This window comes from Symphalangus syndactylus, chromosome 3 (genome assembly GCF_028878055.3).
Source record: "Symphalangus syndactylus isolate Jambi chromosome 3, NHGRI_mSymSyn1-v2.1_pri, whole genome shotgun sequence".
Taxonomy (NCBI): Eukaryota; Metazoa; Chordata; class Mammalia; order Primates; family Hylobatidae; genus Symphalangus; species Symphalangus syndactylus.
In genome coordinates, this window is record NC_072425.2 from 52,635,854 (window position 1) to 52,654,115 (window position 18,262).

General features: G+C 48.8%; 1 protein-coding gene and 1 pseudogene across 13 annotated transcripts in view; one reads left to right on the forward strand and one right to left on the reverse strand.

Moving 5' to 3' along the window:
- Window positions 1-2,247: 2,247 nt before the first annotated feature.
- On the reverse strand, window positions 2,248-7,146 carry LOC129478498 (NUT family member 2D-like; annotated as a pseudogene).
- Window positions 7,147-14,341: 7,195 nt separating this feature from the next.
- Window positions 14,342-18,262, forward strand: part of SPTLC1 (serine palmitoyltransferase long chain base subunit 1) — an 82,698-nt gene continuing 78,777 nt past the window's right edge. For 9 of the 13 annotated variants that reach the window (XM_055271963.2, XM_055271965.2, XM_055271961.2 and 6 more), the window contains exons 1-2: window positions 14,383-14,503; window positions 17,284-17,391. In XM_055271963.2, the coding sequence (XP_055127938.1) occupies window positions 14,447-14,503; window positions 17,284-17,391 (165 nt within the window). In that variant the 5' untranslated portion in view covers window positions 14,383-14,446. Of the gene's footprint in view, window positions 14,504-17,283; window positions 17,392-18,262 lie in introns of all 13 variants that reach the window. The other 4 variants (XM_055271962.2, XM_055271960.2, XM_063636253.1 and 1 more) reach the window with 4 other exon arrangements.

Below are 18,262 nucleotides of genomic sequence, written 5' to 3' on the forward strand. Positions count from 1 at the left end.
GCAGACAGCTGCCTTCTCACTGTGTCTTCATGTCAGGTAGAGAGCTCTGGGGTCTCTGCTGCTTACCAGGGCCCTAATCCCATCATTAGGGCCCCACCCTCATGGTGTCTTCTAACCCTGAATAACTTCCAAAGGCCCCATCTCCAAATACCATCACGTTGGGGATTAGGGCTTCAACACAGGAACTGGGGGGGACGTGTGTTCAGTCTATCAGAGCTCCCCAGTCAGCCCCACTGTGCCCGTTTAGGGGCAGATTGTAGGGCTCAGGTGGGACACAGAGGTGGAGGAAGCACAGGTTCTGCCTCGTGGGAATGGCTCAGCCAAAACAAGCACAGGGACAGTGGGGTAGACAATAGCCAGTGGGATAACCAGCAGAAGCCCCAAGGTGTCACTTTCACCCTTAGATGAGGAAGTTGGCTGAGCACTCACACATGCCAGAGTATTGACCATGTTACCTTCAAACATGGCTCACTTCACATTCCTAAATCCTGCAAAGGGGCAGTGCTACCTTATCTCCTAAGGATGGCCCTGAATGTAGAGGAGTCATGGGAGCTGCCCACATCACTCACCAGTGACTCTTCACTCCTCACTTTTTCCCTGAGGGCCTGATGTGCACTGAACTGGGGAAGCCCTGTAAAGATAAACTCCTTCCCGAAGGCCACAGAGGATGGTAGGCCTCTGACACTGCCCATGAGCAGAAGGGACAGGGCAGAGGGGCATCTGTCTGGCTGACTGCTGTATTCTGTGGGCAGATGGGGCCAGAGAGGACCCAAACATGGCTCCCTTTGTCACTTGGCCGAGGGGCCAGGCCACCATGTACCGGGCAGCTTTGCCCCACCAGCCTCTGCTGCTGGGCCAGCCCCCAGCGCCATGACCACAGCTCTGCAGGCAGGCAGTGCTGGGACCAGTGCCCTGGCAGTCACGGTGGTTCTGAGCCAACAAGGGCCCTGGGGGAGGAATCAGAACTCAGACTGGAGAAGAAGGTGTTGGCCAGGAGGGAACTAGGGCAGGTGCCAGGTCCTGTCCATGCTGGGATCTGAGATTCTAAGAGGTGGGTTAGGGGCAAGGGGATCAGAGGTTGGCCCATGGGGTCAGGGGAGTTGAGTAGAGATGGGGAGGACGGGACAACCTGGGAAAGAGCAGAGCATCCTCCCCAGCCTCAGTCCCTCTCCTGATGGAGTCCTCATCTCACTCATAGATTCTGGAAGTCTCCCTTCGGGGAACACCCGGCCCCCGACTCCCAGGGCACTTCTCAGACAGCCAGTGCCACATCCCTAGCAGTCCCTGCTCTGCCCTTGGGGTCTGTGCCTGGCAGAAGGGTGACTGACCCTCGGCCCCTTGTCCTGGGCCCCAGCTCCCCCTGGCCCTGTGACCAGAAGAGACACCCACCCTGCACCTGGCGGGCTGGTCATGCTTGTTCCAGTTGGTGATGGTGTGTTGGGAGGGAACTGTTTTAGATACCAATGTAAATCTGTCTCCATCAATTCCACACGAGTTTAGTCATTGTATGGGAAGGGAATCGTAGCTGTGGGGGGCTCCACACAGGACCCTGAGGGCCCCTGAGGCCAGTCCCTATGGCCACAGCAAGGGAATCTGCTTCGGCTAGTTGGACAAGACTCTCCTGCCCAGAAACAGGCAGAGGGACTTCCCCCGCTCCCCACCCATGGTCATATCCCAAACACCCGTGTGGACGGTCACCTCAACGTCTCCCCTCAGCCCAGTGCGTGCGCTCTTCCTGAGGAGGGTTAAGCAGCAGCAGCTGCCTCTCCCCATGTCTATGTTGCAGGTGGCTGCCTTCTCTTCAGCTCCCGCCGAGCAGAACAAGTGCCAGCCAGCTTTCTCCATCCCAGGATTTTCCGGGGATACTGATAATGATGGGAGGCCCTGAGAAGCCTCCCTAAAGCACGTGGGGCCTTGTGAGTGAGTGGTGGGAGGGATCATTGCTTCCTCCTCATCTGTCAGTCCCTGGAGCATTTGAAGGGGCCCCTTACACCAGGAGGAAAGAGTGGGGCTGGCCCCTTTGGGTTCCCAGTGCCTGGCCTCCCAGTTCCTCAGCTGTCCCTCACAGACACCCTCCAGGGAGCAGCACAGCGCCAAGGGCAGAGGCAGCAGCCCTGAGAGCATTTTCCAACACAACTACATTTATTCCATTTACACATGAGGCTCCCAAGGCACTGCTTCCCACCCCCCAGCCCCTTCCCCCAGGCCCTCCCTTCCTGCCCTCATTCAGCCGCCCTCTTCCTCTACCCTCCTCCCTTCCTGCCCTCCCCATTCAGCCATGCTGTCCCTCTCCTAGCCTCCAAAGCACTGGGGGAGAAGCAGCTTTTGACTGCCTTGGGGCATCAGATGCCAGAGCCCCACCTTTGGGAATTGGCACCAGAGAGCCTGCCCGGAAGCCCCTACTGGCTACAATGCCGCTTTTTCCTCCTGGAGGCCAAGGGGTCACCCTTTCTCTTTTGAGACTGTGAGGGTTCACCCAGTCCCCAAGCCAGGGATTGCTCCCCAGAGACCCTGAGCCCAGGCCCTGGGTGCGGTGTCTTTTCAGCAGGGGATGGGCTTCCAAAGAGATCGCTTCTTGGACTTGGTGGCAGGAGAGGGTGCTAGGCTGAGGCCTCTTTGAGCAGATGAAGACTGAGAGCTCTCTGGGGTAGCCTCCAGGGCAGCAGCTTGTGCTGGGAACCCAAGAGGAAGGCCAGGCTGGGGAGCTTCTCCTCCTCACTTGACCCCTTAGCCAGCCCATGTGATTCCCTGACGAGATCCTTCAGGGAGATCCAAGGTGTCCTTGGTCCCCAGGCCAGGGCGGGTGGGTCTATGGTCCTGGGGAGGAGAGGTTGGCCGGGCAGCCCTCAGCCTGGGGGAATCCTGACATCCCAAAAGCATAGCAGGGTCTTTGGACCTGGCCATGGCAGTGCGTGCTCTGCCTCGTCCCTGAGGGTCGCGGGCAGCCGTCTGGGGTGGGCAGGTTTCCATGCCAACCCCTTGTTGGGAGTCAGGGATGTGTCTCTCTGCTCCTTGGCCAGCTGCAAACTTAGGACTTGAGTCCATCCGGGCCATGCCATGACTAGGGGCTGCCCTTGCACGCGGTTTCTCCTTCAAGGGTAGGAGGCGCTTCTCTCCACTAGCTGTGGGAGGAAAGGGGCACTTACTGGCGCTGCCCCAGGTGTGAGCAAGGCCCAGGGTGGTGGAGACCAGGGCACTTGGGTGGGAGGCAGGGAAGCCTGAGGCAGCTGGGCTTTATGTTAAAGGGAGACGGTGTGGCTTTGCCAGGCATCCCGTTGGGCCTCACTGCAGCTTGCATCCTGACTCCCCTCCCTGGCTCCTCTCCATCCTACTCCCTCTAAACCTGCATGTTCCCACCCCAGAGTGGCTCCCCAAGAAGCTGAGCATCCCCAGCGGTGGGGGTTAGACAATCGGGTAAGCCTTGTGTGCCGGGTTCCTCTTGCCCCTGGGGTACCTGGGTTCCCCTTCCTCCGCTGCTCTACCTGGGCAAGGGTGAGTCCTTCCTCCTGCTCCAGCTCGTGGCTTAGGGCCAAGAAATGCATCTGTGGAAGCAGTTCTTCCAGGAATCGGGGGTGAATGACGGCCTCCACCTGGAAACAGAAGGAAGAAGGCGTGAGCTTCCTGGGCAGGGAGTAACCTGGAGCCAAGGACACCCAGAGGAGAGGCAGAAAGCGGGGAGGGCCCTGTCCCCATCCTCCTGGGGCTGTTTCACATCACGGCGACCACCAGCTACACACAGACCACAGACCCACATACGACACAGGAAAAGACAGACACAGGTAACATACACCACACTCATGCCCCCACAGACGCAAAAAGACACAGTAACAAATCAGATATAAACAGCAATACATGGACACAATCACACAGACACTCAAATCCATGGAAATACACACACTGCTGAGTAGCAAAGGAACTGGATTCCAAGGACCTGGGAGTGCCACCCCCTGGAATCCTGCAGACCCCAGCATTCCAGGCCAGCCCACCTTGGTGACGAAGTCTTTCTAGGAACACAGCTTGTTAATGTAGCTCAGGAGGCCCAGGTCTGGGAGCATTCACTTCTCTTCCTGTGGCTGCTTCACTTCGCCGTCTTCTCGTTTCTCGGGCTCCCCTGTGGCCCCGAGGGGAGGACCCAGCAGCTCCTCCATGATGTCCACATACTCCTGTACCACTTCTGGGGGGATCTCCTCGGGGACCTTGGTCTCTGCTGGCCTCGGGCCTGGGTGGTTGCAAGTGGGCCTTGGTCTCTGCTGGCTGGTGGGGCCTGGGTGGTGGCAGGCAGGCATTTGGGGCCTTGGGGCCCGCCTTGCTGGGAAGGGGCACTGAGGCAGAGAGGGAGGAGGATGGGCGTGGTGAGGGCAGCTGCTCCTGCCTGCACCACACGGGAGGGCAGGGCTTGGGGATGTGAAGAGGTTCCAGCTGGGTCAGGACCACCTGAACCACAGTGCCCCTGGAGGAGATGCCGCAGGAGGGGCACATCTGGGACAGCATCTCTTGGGAGGAAGTTTGGAGCCACTGATAATGCCATGTACTCTCCCCACTCATCCCTGCTTCCTGGGCAGAGCATATGTGGAGTTTTGGACGGGCGAGGGGAGAGAGCAAGTAGGAACCTTGTCCCAGTCAATACCCAACATATGCTCCCGGAAGCTGTCCTGTTGGAGGGAGCAAATCCCCCTCTTGAAGGGAAGCATGGGGTGTGGGGACAGTGGCCTCCCTTGGCCCCTTTGGCCTTTGCCATGGCTCTTGTGGGAATGTGGGAAGCTGTACCTGGCTGCTTGACCACCTCGGGCTGGGGGTCCTTGAGGTTTAAGCCTCGGCGGGGCTGGAGGAGGCAGGCTCTTGGGGCCCCTTCATCCACTGCGATTTCTGAATCTGCATCTCCTCCTCAGACTTAAACTCCAGGAACCTGGGGGTGAAGGAGGCCCAGGCTGTGCTGAGAGGGTCCAGGCCCCCTACCCCCAGGACCAGGCATCAGCTGAGGGCAGGGATGGGAAGGAGTGCCTCGGGCGGGCTGTCCAGGCCCTCACTGGGTCCGATCTCCCAGTCCCAGGAGGGAGCTGCTCCCAGAGTTCTGTCCTCACCCTCTCTCACCCGGCCCCTGCAGAGCCCATGGCATCAACGGGGCTTCCTGACTCAAGTCAGGGCCATGAGGTCCAGGAGGGTCCCGGGGGACACCTCCAGATTTCAGCTGGCCAAGGGTGGGGTTGATGGCAGAAGGCATCAGGGATGATGGCCAGATGCAGGAGTCCTGAGGCTGGGACTGTGGGCCCCTGAAAGATAACCCAGGGGCATGAGGCCTGGGAGACCGCTGGTCAGGAGGAAGCCAAAGCTGAGCCCAGAGGACAGCCCCTTTCCCCTGAGGCTGCTGTCTTCATGGAGGGGACTGCCCAGAAGCAAAGGCAGTCAGGCCAGAGATGGGTCTCATGGTGTCCCGGGCTCAGGTCTCCCCTGGCTATTGCAGGAAGTCAGGGACCCCAAACGGAGGGACCAGCTGAAGCCATGGCAGAAGAACCTGGATTGTGAAGATTTTATGGACATTTATTAGTTCCCCAAATTAATACTTTTGTAATTTCTTATGTCTGTCTGTACTGCAGTCTCTAAACACAAATTGTAAAGATTTCATGGACACTTATCATTTCCCCAATCAATACCCTTGTGATTTCCTATGCCTGTCTTTGCTTTAATCTCTTAATCCTGTCAGCCAAGATGGATGTATGTTGCCTCAGGACTATGTGATAATTGCATTTACTGCACAAATTATACAGCACGTGTGTTTGAGCAATATGAAATGTGGGCACCCTGAAAAAAACAGGATAACAGCAATTGTTCAGGGAATAAGAGAGAACCTTAAACTCTGACGGCCGGCGAGCCAGGCAGAACAGAGCCATATTTATCTTCTTTCAAAATCAAATGGGAGAAATATCGCTGAATTCCTTTTCTCAGCATGGAATGTCCCTGAGAAAGAGAATGCGTACCTGTCTCTTACGGTCGAGACTGCAGGGGTGAAATAAACTCCAGTCTCCCATAGCGCTCCCAGGCTTATTATGAAGAGGAAATTCCCACCTAATAAATTTTGGTCAGACCGGTTGATCTCAAAACCCTGTCTCCTGATAAGATGTTATCAATGACAATGGTGTCCAAAGCTTCATTAGCAATTTTAATTTGGCCTCGGTCCTGTGGTCCTGTGATCTCGCCCTGCTTCCACTTGCCTTGTGATATTCTATTCTGTTAAGTACTTCATGTCTGTCATCAGCACCTATTCGCACGCTCCCTCCCCTTTTGAAAATCCCTAATAAAAACTTGCTGATTTTTGTGGCTTGTGGGGCATCACAGATCCTACCAATGTGTGATGTCTCCCCTGGACGCCCAGCTTTAAAATTTCTCTCTTGTACTCTGTCCTTTTATTTCTCAAGCCAGCTGACGCTTAGGAAAATAGAAAAGAACCTACGTGATTATCAGGGCAGGTCCCCCCATACTTGGCCAGGCTGGGATGGGAGAAAACCGACTTCCGGCCACTGCTGTGAGGAGCCTGCCCCCCACTCTGTCTTTAGTCGCTAGCACTCCTTCTCCCCATCCCCACAGCTGCAGGTGACCCCCTTTGGGTTGCGATGCTGGCTCCTCCTGCCATCACCTCCAGTGTCAAGGCAGGGGTTGGCCCCAGGCCAGGCAGGGGGTGCTTCCCAAGAGGGCAGGACAGAGACTCCAGAGCACTCTAGGTGGCAGGAGCAGCTTGTGTTTGTCCACACCCTCCTCATGTTCCACACTGAGAAGACACCATGGCCACTGGTCCTCTGTCATTCACTCTCACCCTGCCATGCAGGCCCTGTCCCCAGGACCCCAGACTCACTTTTCCGCCATCTCTTAGAAGATCATCCAGTCAAAGTTGCTCGTGTGCTGCCATTCCCACATGGCCCTCCACAGTCCTTCCTTCAGTGTCATGGTGGGCTACTACCGGGCCAGAGATCGGAGAACTGGGCTGTAAACCAGTGCAGTCAGTCCCAGTCTATAAGCCCACCCTCCATCCCGCCCACCTGGTCCCAACACCCAGCCTCTGTCCTCCCCAGACTTGTCCTGCCATCTGTCCCTGTCCTGTTCTCCCCCATGTGGACTCCTCAGGCCCCAGTACACACCCCCAAGGTCAAACATCAACACAAGCTACTGAGTGGCCTCTCCAACTGCCCCTCGAGTCCTCACTGTTACGATATTGAGAAGTGAACTCAGTACTATGGGTGGAACATGTGTGTCCCCAACATTCCTGTGCTGAAGCCCTCAGCGCCAGTGTTTCGGTATTTGGAGGCAATCAGGGTTAGAGCAGGTTATGAGCGTGGGTCCCAGTCATGGAATCCGAGCCCTGATAAGGGCAGGAGGAGACGCAAGGGCTCTTCCTCTCAGCCACAAGAGGACACAGCCAGAGGCAGCTCTCTCCAGCCAGGAAGAGGGCCCTGACCAGACACCCAATCGGCTGTCACCTTGATCTGGGACTTCTGGCCTCTGGAACTGGCAGACATGAATGTGTCTTGATAAAGCACCCAGTCTGCGGGATTTGTTACGGCAGAGCCTCAGCTGACTGAGACAGTGTGCACACAGAATGACTTGGGAGCAAGGGTTAAAGTGCAGGTTCCAGGGCCCCAGGACCGAGCATTTAACCAGATTCCTGGGGACTCTGGAGCAAGGCAGCCCCTGGGGACACAGCCTCAGGGTCCTGGAGCATGAGGAGCAGGAGCACAGGTCCAGAACCAAAGCAGAGCGGTGTTCAAGCCACTGCAAGCAGTAGGTACAGCTTCTCACATTCCCACAGGAGCCAAGGCAAAGGCCTGCGAGCCCAAACTTGTTCCTCATTTAATCTCTCCACCTTCAAAAATGGTCATTGCATTCACTTAGGGTTCAGGCTAAAGACCTGGGGGCACCCTTGATCCCCCTTTTGCTCTCATCCTACAGCAGCCAATCCTGTCTTTCACTGATGTCTCAGGTATGATGACTTCTCACCTCACCATCACCACCACTGAGCCTAAGTCAGGACTTTCGCAGCTGCGTCACTCACACACTCCTGCCTCACCCGCATTTTCCCACCTCAAAACATTTGCACTTGGTCTTCTGCCTTCTTAGCTCACTCTTTCACCAAACGTTCAATTTCATTCCTTTCCTTTAAAAATAGTTCTGTTCCAACAGTATCTCTTTGGAGAGGCCTTCCTTGTCCACTATCTGTAATTCTTTATCTCCATATACACTTTCGCTTTCTTCATAGCATTTCATGACATTAACTTAAGTATTTAGTTCTTTATCTGTTTATTGTCAACTACCCACTAGGTTCTAAGTTCCCAGGAGTCAAACATGATTTTATGCATTTCTACATCTCCAGTGCCTAAGAGAGTAAGTGCTGAATATGAGTGAATGAATGAATGGATAAACTGAAATTAAAGCTGAAATGAAAGTCTAAAAGACTGATCTGATGGGGTAAACAGACACAACTAAAGATAAAATCAGTGTACTAGCCAGGAATCTTGCCAAAATGAAACAACGGATAAAAATTGAAAATGTTGGAAAAAGTTAATTTACATAGAAGATAAATATATACATATATTTAAAGAAAAGGGAATTTTTATTGTTATAAAATATACATATATATAAAGTTTACCATTTTTATCATTTTTAAGTGTATAAGTCAGTGGCATTAAGCATCTTTTCATGTGCTTCTTGGCCATTTGTATATCTTCTTTGCGGAAATGTCTATTCAAGTCTTCTGCCCATTTTTGAACTGAGTTGTTTGTTGCTGCTGTTGTTAAACTGTAGGAGTTGTTTTTATATATTCTGGATGTTAAGTCGTTATTAGATACAGGCTTTGCAAATATTTCCTTCCAGAAACAGGAGTTTTTTTTTTAAAAGAAAGAACATAAATAATGAGGAGGAAATAGTAAAAAAAAAAAAAAAAAAAACTTGAAAAAAATTCTTCTAGAACTGAAGAAAGACACAGTTCTTCAGCTTGAAAAAACGTCACTGGTATCCAGTAGAAAAATGAAAAATGTTGATCTTTACTATCCATAATACCTATATGTATAATATATACACATAGGTACATGCTATATTGTTACATGCACTTAACATTTTATACACACATATAAATAGATCATATCATCTGACAATATGCTTTTTCCATCAGCACAGTGACTTTGAGATGTATCCTTATTGATGCATGTAAATGTGGGTAAAAATAAACTGGATGTAGGCCAGGCGTGGTGGCTCACGCCTGTAATCCCAGCACTTTTGAGAGGCCGAGGCGGGCAGATCACGAGGTCAGGAGATCGAGACCATCCTAGCTAACACGGTGAAACCCCGTCTCTACTAAAAATAGAAAAAATTAGCCGGGCATGGTGGCGGGCGCCTGTAGTCCCAGCTACTCGGGAGCCTGAGGCAGGAGAATGGCGTGAACCTGGGAGGCGGAGCTTGCAGTGAGCCGAGATCGTGCCACTGCACTCCAGCCTGGGCAACACAGCAAGACTCCATCTCAAAAAAAAAAAAAAAAAAAAAAAACTGGATGTATACTTTTCACATTCCGGAAAATTTTCAAGGTAACAGGTCAACAGATCAATCTAACAAAAGGAGGTACAGAACTACAAACATCACACAAACCAGACTCCAAGATACAAACATGAAATGGGACAAAGAGGATCACTCAATTATAATAAAAGAAACAATCCTCTGGGGAAAGGCTGAGATAAAACATACAGCATTTGAAGAAACATCAACAGGAGAAGTCAAACATCAAAAAGCACACATAGGGCCAGGCACAGTGGCTCATGCCTGTAATCCCAGCGTGAGGAGGGAGGCCGAGGCAGGTGGATCACTTGAGGTCAGGAGTTCGAGACCAGCCTGGCCAACATGAAACCCCATGTCTACTAAAAATACAAAAATTAGCTGGGCATAGTGGTGCACTCCTGTAATCCCAGCTACTGGGGAGGCTGAGGCATGACAATCACTTGAACCCAGGAGGCGGAAGTTGCAGTGAGCCGAGATTGCACCACTACACTTGCACCACTACACTCCAGCCTGGGCGACAGAGCAAGACTCCAAAAAAAGGAAAAGCACACACAGCTGGTCCTTTTGAGCAGCCTGAGATCTGTGAAAACAGTTCTCTATTCACTTGACCCAGAACACCCCACAAAATTATGCAAATCCAGTGGTTCAAATCTTTGTATTCAGTTTAGGAACATCCAAGAAACGGCCCAGGCCATCAGGGTATGTATATACAAAAAGCCAGCATGTATGTGAAAGATGTCACCTTACAGAAGCAATGTGTGCCTCTCCATCATTACCAGGGTGGAGATGGTGAGTGTGTCTAGGCCATATAATGGGGCTGGACAGAGGGTCGATGACCTAAAAAGAGAGCCGAATGTTCGCTGCACATGCTTAACAATGCAGAGAGTCCTGCTGAACTCAAGGGTTTAGCTGCAGATTGGCTGGTCCTTGAGCTTATCCTGGGGGAACAAAGCCCCCTGAGATGTACGGTCCAACTGTACTTGCAGAGCTCGTGGTCAGGTTAACCCACACACGAGTGTCCCTTTGAACAGACCCTTACTGAAAAAAAATTGTTCCTAAACCAGAAGAGGAGTTTGCAGAGAATAAAAGGATATCTCAGAAGAGACCAAAGAAACGGAAACTTATGGCCAGAGAAGAAATTCAGCATAAAATAAATGCAAATAAAAATTAAAAATGTGTACCCAGATATTACCAAGAATTTACAGAAAATCAATACCTGAATGAGAACTAATACTCCTGAGAACAGTTAATAAATCGAATACTTGGAAACACATCGAGACTCTTTGAATTAATTTGTATGATATTTAGGTGAGAGTTAAGACTTTTGGAGATGTTGAGATGGAATGAATGTATTTTGCACGTGAGGCAGATGTGAATTTGGAAGGCCAGAGGTTGGACTACAGTAGGTTAAATGGTAGAGCCCAAAAAGACATGTTAACATTCGAATCAGGGATTAGAACCTGGCAACATGGTCTGTTTGGAAAAAGGTTCTTTACAGATGTAACTAAGTTAAGGCTCTCGCTGGAGGAGGCAAAAAAAGGCTTCTCCCCCAGAGCCTTTGGAGGGGGTATAGCCCTGTCAACACCTTAATTTTGTACATCTGGCCTCCAGACGTGTGAGAGAATAAATTTCTGCTGTTTCAAGGCACCCAGTTTGTGACCGTGTGTTACAGCAGCCCTAGGAAACTGATGCAGAGGCCAAGCAAAAGTTCCAAATCAAGCAAAGTCCCACAGTGTATTCCTTCCATTTACCCCAAAATATAACAATCCCAGAACAGTGGCTTAGAACAACAACGATCGTTTGTTTTTGCCCACACATTTGGATGTCATCTGGGCTTAGCTAGGCATACCTCACTCAGGGTCTCTCAGTGGTGGTAACCAGATGGTGGCTGGAACTGGAGCCACCTTGAAGGTGTCATCCCTCACACGTCTGGTACCTGGACTAGTAAGACTCAAACAGCCAGGGGCTGGGGCAGCTGGGGCCTCTTAGTCATCTCTTTCCCCTTCTATGTGGTTCTCACATGATCTTTCTACATGGCAGCTGCGTTCTCTTATAGAAGCTGCCACAAAGACGTGCCTTTTGATGAGTATGTAAAAGAATTTACAGATAGTACCATTGACTCAGAATTGCAGAGTATGGTGAAGCTCACCTCCCAGAGTTGTCTTGCTAAGTGGGGCAAGGAAGCTGCAATATTTATATTCCAGCTACCATCAGTAATCCACACTGGTAAGTACTGCCCAGGAGAAGACACGTTCTCAGATACTTCCAACTCTCCAGGAGAGCAGGAAATGTGGGAATGGCAGCCTTCAAGGGGGTCCTCTGAGAAATGCAGGCGTGGCTGCCGGAAGGAAAGCACCTGGGGGAGGAAACGCACGCAAGCACAGGACTGTGGGCAGAGCACTGACACGGGCTCCATATCGCCAGCTTATGTGGAAATGTAGCACATAGTGTAGCGGCATCGTTATCTGGGGTAATACCTGAGGTTCATTGTCCCACAGCCACGGAAAACTAGGACGCGACACACCACAGTGAGGTTAAGAGCAGAAGTTTAATAGGCAAACGAAAGAGAAGAGCTCTCTGTGCAGAGAAAGGGGTCCCAGAGAAAATGGGTTGCCAGTTCTGCGGCGAAATGCACAGGGTTTTATAGATGAGCTTGAGGAAGCGGTGTTTGATTTACATAGGGAATGAAAGATTGGTTGGACCGGGTGTGCCATTTGCATAGTGCATGAAGAAGCTGGCCTTCCCACCGTAATATTTTATTATGCAGATGGCTTCTCTACCTGGCTGATGCCATGTTGCCTGTTCCTTCACTGTACACGTGGTGACAAAGAAAATGGAAGATGGGGTCTCCATGTTGAACATACCTGGCTTCCAGGTAGTCCTTTTCTATTGGCACAACTGCCAGCATTCTCCCGTGCACTGCCAGCTTGCTTACCTATGTTTGTAGCTCAATTTTTCAGGCTGCTCTTTGTCAAAGAAGAAATAATTTTGGGGTTGCTTTTTGTTCAGAAAGAAGCTCTGCTGAGAACTCTTACCCTATCTGCCTAAATAATTTGTTTTTAGCTCCTGTATCAATAGCACTGGTACCATTTCAGAATACTGGGGAAAGTCAGGATTACTCAAATGAATGGCACTCAAAAAATCGTTATTCCTTTAGAAAAAAACATAATTAAGTCCCTTAACTCTCATTATACACAAATATAGTTTCCAGAGTAAAGAGCTAATTGCAAATAACAACAAACTGCTGCAAGAATGGTTGGAAACCACAGATGTGGTGAAGAAGGCCTTTCTAAGCAATATGCGGGTCCCGAGGCAAAAAAAAGAACAGACTGAAGCACCACGTAAGATTTAAAATTAAAGTATGATGAAAGAGCAGAAACAACTAGGTGGAAACTGAGCAAAAATATTTTTCACATATGAAACAGAAAAATGTAAGATATTCAGGATGTATAGAGTTCCTACAAATCCATAAGAAAGCAAAAATAACCAATAGAAAAATGGATTAAGAAGATGAATTGGCGATCATACAGTCTATAAATGCCAATAAACATAAGAAGCTGCACAACCTCATGAGTAACCAGAAGCATCAATAATAAAGGTTAGTGAGGTATCATTTTACCTCCATTGAACTGGCAAATTTTTTTAAAAGATTGATAATATCCATCATGGACTAGAGCATGGAAGAACTTTCAAATTATTTTAAGTGGTTGAGCCATTTTGGCAGTACTTACCAACATTAATAACGTGCATAGTCTTTAGATATGTTCCATGTTGAAGAAACTGGTCAGAAAAACTCCAACATGCCCAGAAAGATATACACACAAGGAACATCGACAGTTACGGCAGCATTATTTGTAATAGGGGAAAGGTGCGAACAACATAAGTATTCACCAACAGGGAAACGTTTAAATAAAATGGAACGATGAATATACATAAATTATTCCATGAAAGTCTTCAGCCATTAAATACAAGAGATATATCAGACGGGAAAAAAAAATGCTAGAAAAAGACATAAGAAAAAAAGTTAAGTTGTAGAAAAGTATTGTCCCTATGATCTCAATTATAGTTAAGAAATCCAATCCAATTAAGTATGTGCGCGTGCATACTGTTTGCATATGCATTGGAAGGCTCTAAAAGGTTCTGCACCAAACTGCTATATGATTTAATACCTGCAGAGCCTTGGCCTATGTCCGACAAACAGGAAGTGCTATATGGGTTGGCTATTTTTGTGCATAATTATGCATTTCTTAATGATAATGCATTCCTGGATTACTTATGCTACTAAACGTAAACGTATTGGCCAGGCGCGGTGGCTCACGCCTCTAATCCCAGCACTTTGGGAGGCCGAGGCAGGCGGATCACCTGAGGTCGGGAGTTTGAGACCAGCCTGACCAACATGGAGAAACCCCGTCTCTCCTAAAAATACAAAATTACCCAGGCGTGGTGGCGCACGCCTGTAATCCCAGCTACTCGGGAGGCTGCGGCGGGAGAATCGCTTGAACCCGGGAGGCGGAGGTGGCGGTGAGCCGCGATCGCGCCATTGCACTCCAGCCTGGGCAACAAAAGCGAAACTCCGTCTCCAAAAAAAAAAAAAAAAAAGAAAGTAAACGTATTGCAATCATTTTAACTCTCTGCGCCCAGCTGATGACCAAGTGTAAGGCCCGTTCGTTACTACTTTCTCCATCGTGAATCCAGCAGGGCGGGTAATGGACACAAGGTAAACAATTCCTGGAAAAACTGCGGCGTCCCACCCGACCCCGCCCAGCCTCGCGTCAACCGGTGTGCAAGTGCGAGTAGGCGGTGCCCAGGGCTCCGCCGCCCCGCCCTCTGCGGAGGTGATGACGACACTGAGCAGCGACGCGCACTTTTAGGACGTGCTTGTGACCCGCCTTCCGGAAGGAAGCGGCTAACTATGGCGACCGCCACGGAGCAGTGGGTCCTGGTGGAGATGGTACAGGCGCTCTACGAGGTGGGCTCCGCGCCATGAGCGGTCCGCGACCACACCCGGGCCTGGGGAGGGTGGGAGGGCGCGTGTGGATTTGTGGCCTGAGACCTCGGCGGGACTGGCTCGGCCACGCCCAGACTCGGCGTCTCTTGCCGGAAGGCCTGCCGGGAGCTTCTAGTCCCAGCGGTCGAGTGTAGGGAGGAACGGGCGGGGGCCGGCACCGAGGGTCTCGGTTTGAGTTCTTATGCTCCGGGTCCCCTGGAGGCTCCGGAAAGGAACACGTGTAAGGGGCCGCAGGAGACAGATCTACAAAAACCAGAGTTTAGACGGACGATAAAACGGAGTGGTGAAAATGAGTGGAAAACCTTCGTCTGGGAAGGTCCTAAGGAAGTCAGTTCTTTGGAACAACGGTACAGTTCGTTGGTGAATAAAATTGTAATAAATTGGAGTTTGTCTGTTTTTGTCGAAAAGAAACCAAGTGATTTAGGGTTTGTGAATAAGAAATAGTTTGTCATTCTTCTGCGTACATCAGTTTTCTATCTTATAAAGATACAAGTAGTTTAGTCGATATTTATTTATTTATTTATTTATTTATTTATCTTGAGACGGAGTTTCGCTGTTGTTGCTCAAGCTGGAATGCAAGGGCGTGATCTCGGCTCACCACAACCTCCGCCTCCCGGGTTTAAGCGATTCTCCCGCCTCAACTTCCCAAGTAGCTGACATTACAGGCATCTGCCACCATGCCCGGCTAATTTTGTATTTTTAGTAGAGACGGGGTTTCTGCATGTTGGTCAGACTGGTCTCAAACTCCCGACCTCAGGTGATCCGCCCGCCTCGGCCTCCCAAAGTGCTGGGATTACAGGCGTGAGCCACTGCACCTGGCCGTAGACTTTTAAAGGAAGAATAGTTAAGAGTTTTTTGAAGCCTAGTTATTTCAGATACGTAAGATAACAAGAAACCAGAATGTCAGTCTTAGTGTTCATTCATTTAATAACTGAGATTCCCCGTGCTGTCTTGCAGAGCTATTCATTGGGCACTGAGTAACTTATTCTATTTTATTTTATTTTGTTTTTTAAAGACAGGATTTCACTCTGTCGCCCAGGCTAGAGTGCAGTAGTGCGATCAGCTCACTGCTGCTTTGACCTCCCGACTCAAGCGATCCTCCCACCTCAGACTTCCGTGTAGCTGGGACCACATACCACCACGCCCAACTAAACTTTTTTTTTTTTTTTTTTTTAATAGAGGTGGGGGACTTGCTATGTTGCCCAGCCTGGCCTTGAACTCCTGGCCTCAAGCAGTCCTCCTGCTTTGGCCTCCCAAAGTGCTGGGATTACAGGCATGAGCTACCACACGCAGCTGCAACTGAATTTTTAATTTAACTTAAGTAGCCACATGTAACTTAGTGACTTTCCACATTGGACCACACAGATCTAGATGCTAGGGATAGTGCGGTGAACAAATAGGCAGAAGTCCCTGTGCTTATAGAGCTTACATTCATTTCAAGTGAATTTCACGTTACTTTTGATGATTTAATATCACCAAACTTAATATCACCATCTGCTGGTAGGGGTAATGACAGTGTCTTCTATTGCAGGACATACTGGGAATTTTATCTTGAAACATAGCAGAGACAGCAGATGTGGCTCTGTCTTATGCTCATGTATTAAGTGATGCCCAGTATTAGGTTAATTATAGTGACCTAAAATGAGCCACTAAAATTGAATGATCTTTTTTATAAATGATTTTTTAAAGAAATGGATTATTTTCTGTTAAATGTTGAGTGCCCCCTTTTTGAAGACTGACAGTAGTGTAACTTCTCATTCCCCGAAACTGTCCAGCAGTGAGACTTGGGAGAACTCCTGTATGTAACATTTCCTGGGAAGGAAAAGAAGTGGTGTTTGTGATTTTTATGAATTCCCTAGACAAAGAGTTTCTCAACTTTTCTTAGAGCGATTTCTTTTTGCAGTGGGCTCTTAACTGGTGGCTCGGGCAGATGTTTGCTTGCTAGACTCCAACTGTTGAGAAAACTAAAAGGGTATTTAGACTTATTCATAAATGAATTGTATTTAGGGGGATGAGCAAATTTTAAAATTCATCATAAAGGTAAACTTCTTACTCCCAAATCCTATGCACGTTGAATGTAGAATCTGAGTAGTCTTGTATCGTGTACCCAAAAAAATACCCACTGAAATTAAACAATCCAATAGTTGATATTGTTTTAAATATTGGGATTCTGTGTTAGATTTTATTTATTTATTTATTTGAGACAGAGTTTTGCTCCTGTTGCCCAGGCTGGAGTGCAATGGTGTGATCTCAGCTCACCACAACCTCCACCTCCTGGGTTCGAGCGATTCTCCTGCCTCAGCCTCCCAAGTAGCTGGGATTACAGGTATGCGCCACCACACCCAGCTAATTTTGTATTTTTAGTAGAGACAGGGTTTCTCCATGTTGGTCAGGCTGGTCTCAAACTCCCGACCTCAGGTGATCTGTCCACCTCGGCCTCCCAAAGTGCTGGGATTACAACTGTGAGCCACCACGCCCGGCCTAGATTTTATTTTTTCAATTTTAGTTTTTATTCCCAAAGAAGTTTTAAAAGCTAAAAATATTAGGGGTTTTTCATGTGAGGAAGAAATTGCCTGCTATTAGAAATGGGGAAAGGAATGAATAGAAATTAAGGGAGCTTCGAAAGTCAATTGTTAAGAATAGGCTAAAAGTCATAGGAGGCAGTATATGCAGGTGTAGTAAATTTTATGTGCAGGTGTTAGAAGTGTATGTTTCATTTCTTGTTTTTGACTCACTCTTAGGCTCCTACTTACCATCTTATTTTGGAAGGGATTCTGATACTCTGGATAATCAGACTTCTTTTCTCTAAGACTTACAAATTACAAGAACGATCTGATCTTACAGTCAAGGTATGAAATTAAATCTCTGCTTTCATTATTGGGTATGTGATTATCGTTGCTATGTCTTTCCAGAAAGGATTTGTGGTGGCTCAACTACGTGTGTTAAAGCATTTTCTGTAATGTAAGGAAATCAAGGGGAATGAAATATTAGGGTAGGCAAAATATGGGGAAATCTGGAAATAAAGTCAGTACCCAAATGAAGACCGTATTATGGTCTTGGATACTTTGCTAGGAGTAAACAGCAGTCTTGCAAATAGATGGTTAGAGGGAAGCATGGGCAACTACTGGAGTTTGAATATTCATATGAGTGTTGTGTGAGTTGCTGCAGAATAGCACAACTGTTTCTGAAGTGTGGGATAACGTTTCCCCTGTGGTCTTCTTAAAGGAGAGTCAGAGTAGAAAAGAATCCTACTCGTACCCACCTCAAATCGAATTTTGATGTGTTGTGTATGGTAAAGAAAAAAAAATTCTGAGCATAGAAGTTAAATTTTCATAAATTGTCAAGTCACCCACAAAACTACATGGAAAAGAGCCTCTAGCTCTAGTGATAAGGAAAGAGGTGAGGGTGGTAAGTGCAGAAAACTCACAAGTGATTCTGTTTTTATTCTAGCCACAACTAGACATGGTATTTCTAGCAGTGTATTCACTGTGACTTTTGCGTTGCAACAGGCCATTTTGATATTGCCAACGTCGAAGTAAAGCGACTGCGCCTGAAAAGCTTCAGGGGGTTTGAATAAGGATAGCTATAGTAACAAGTGCTATGTGGCTTACGGAGGAATAAGCGATAAGCGCTTTTAAATCAGTTTGTCTTGGACAAATAGAGCTTGTTATAACTGTTCTTCATAAGGATAGTATGAGGAAGGGGTAGGATATATATTCT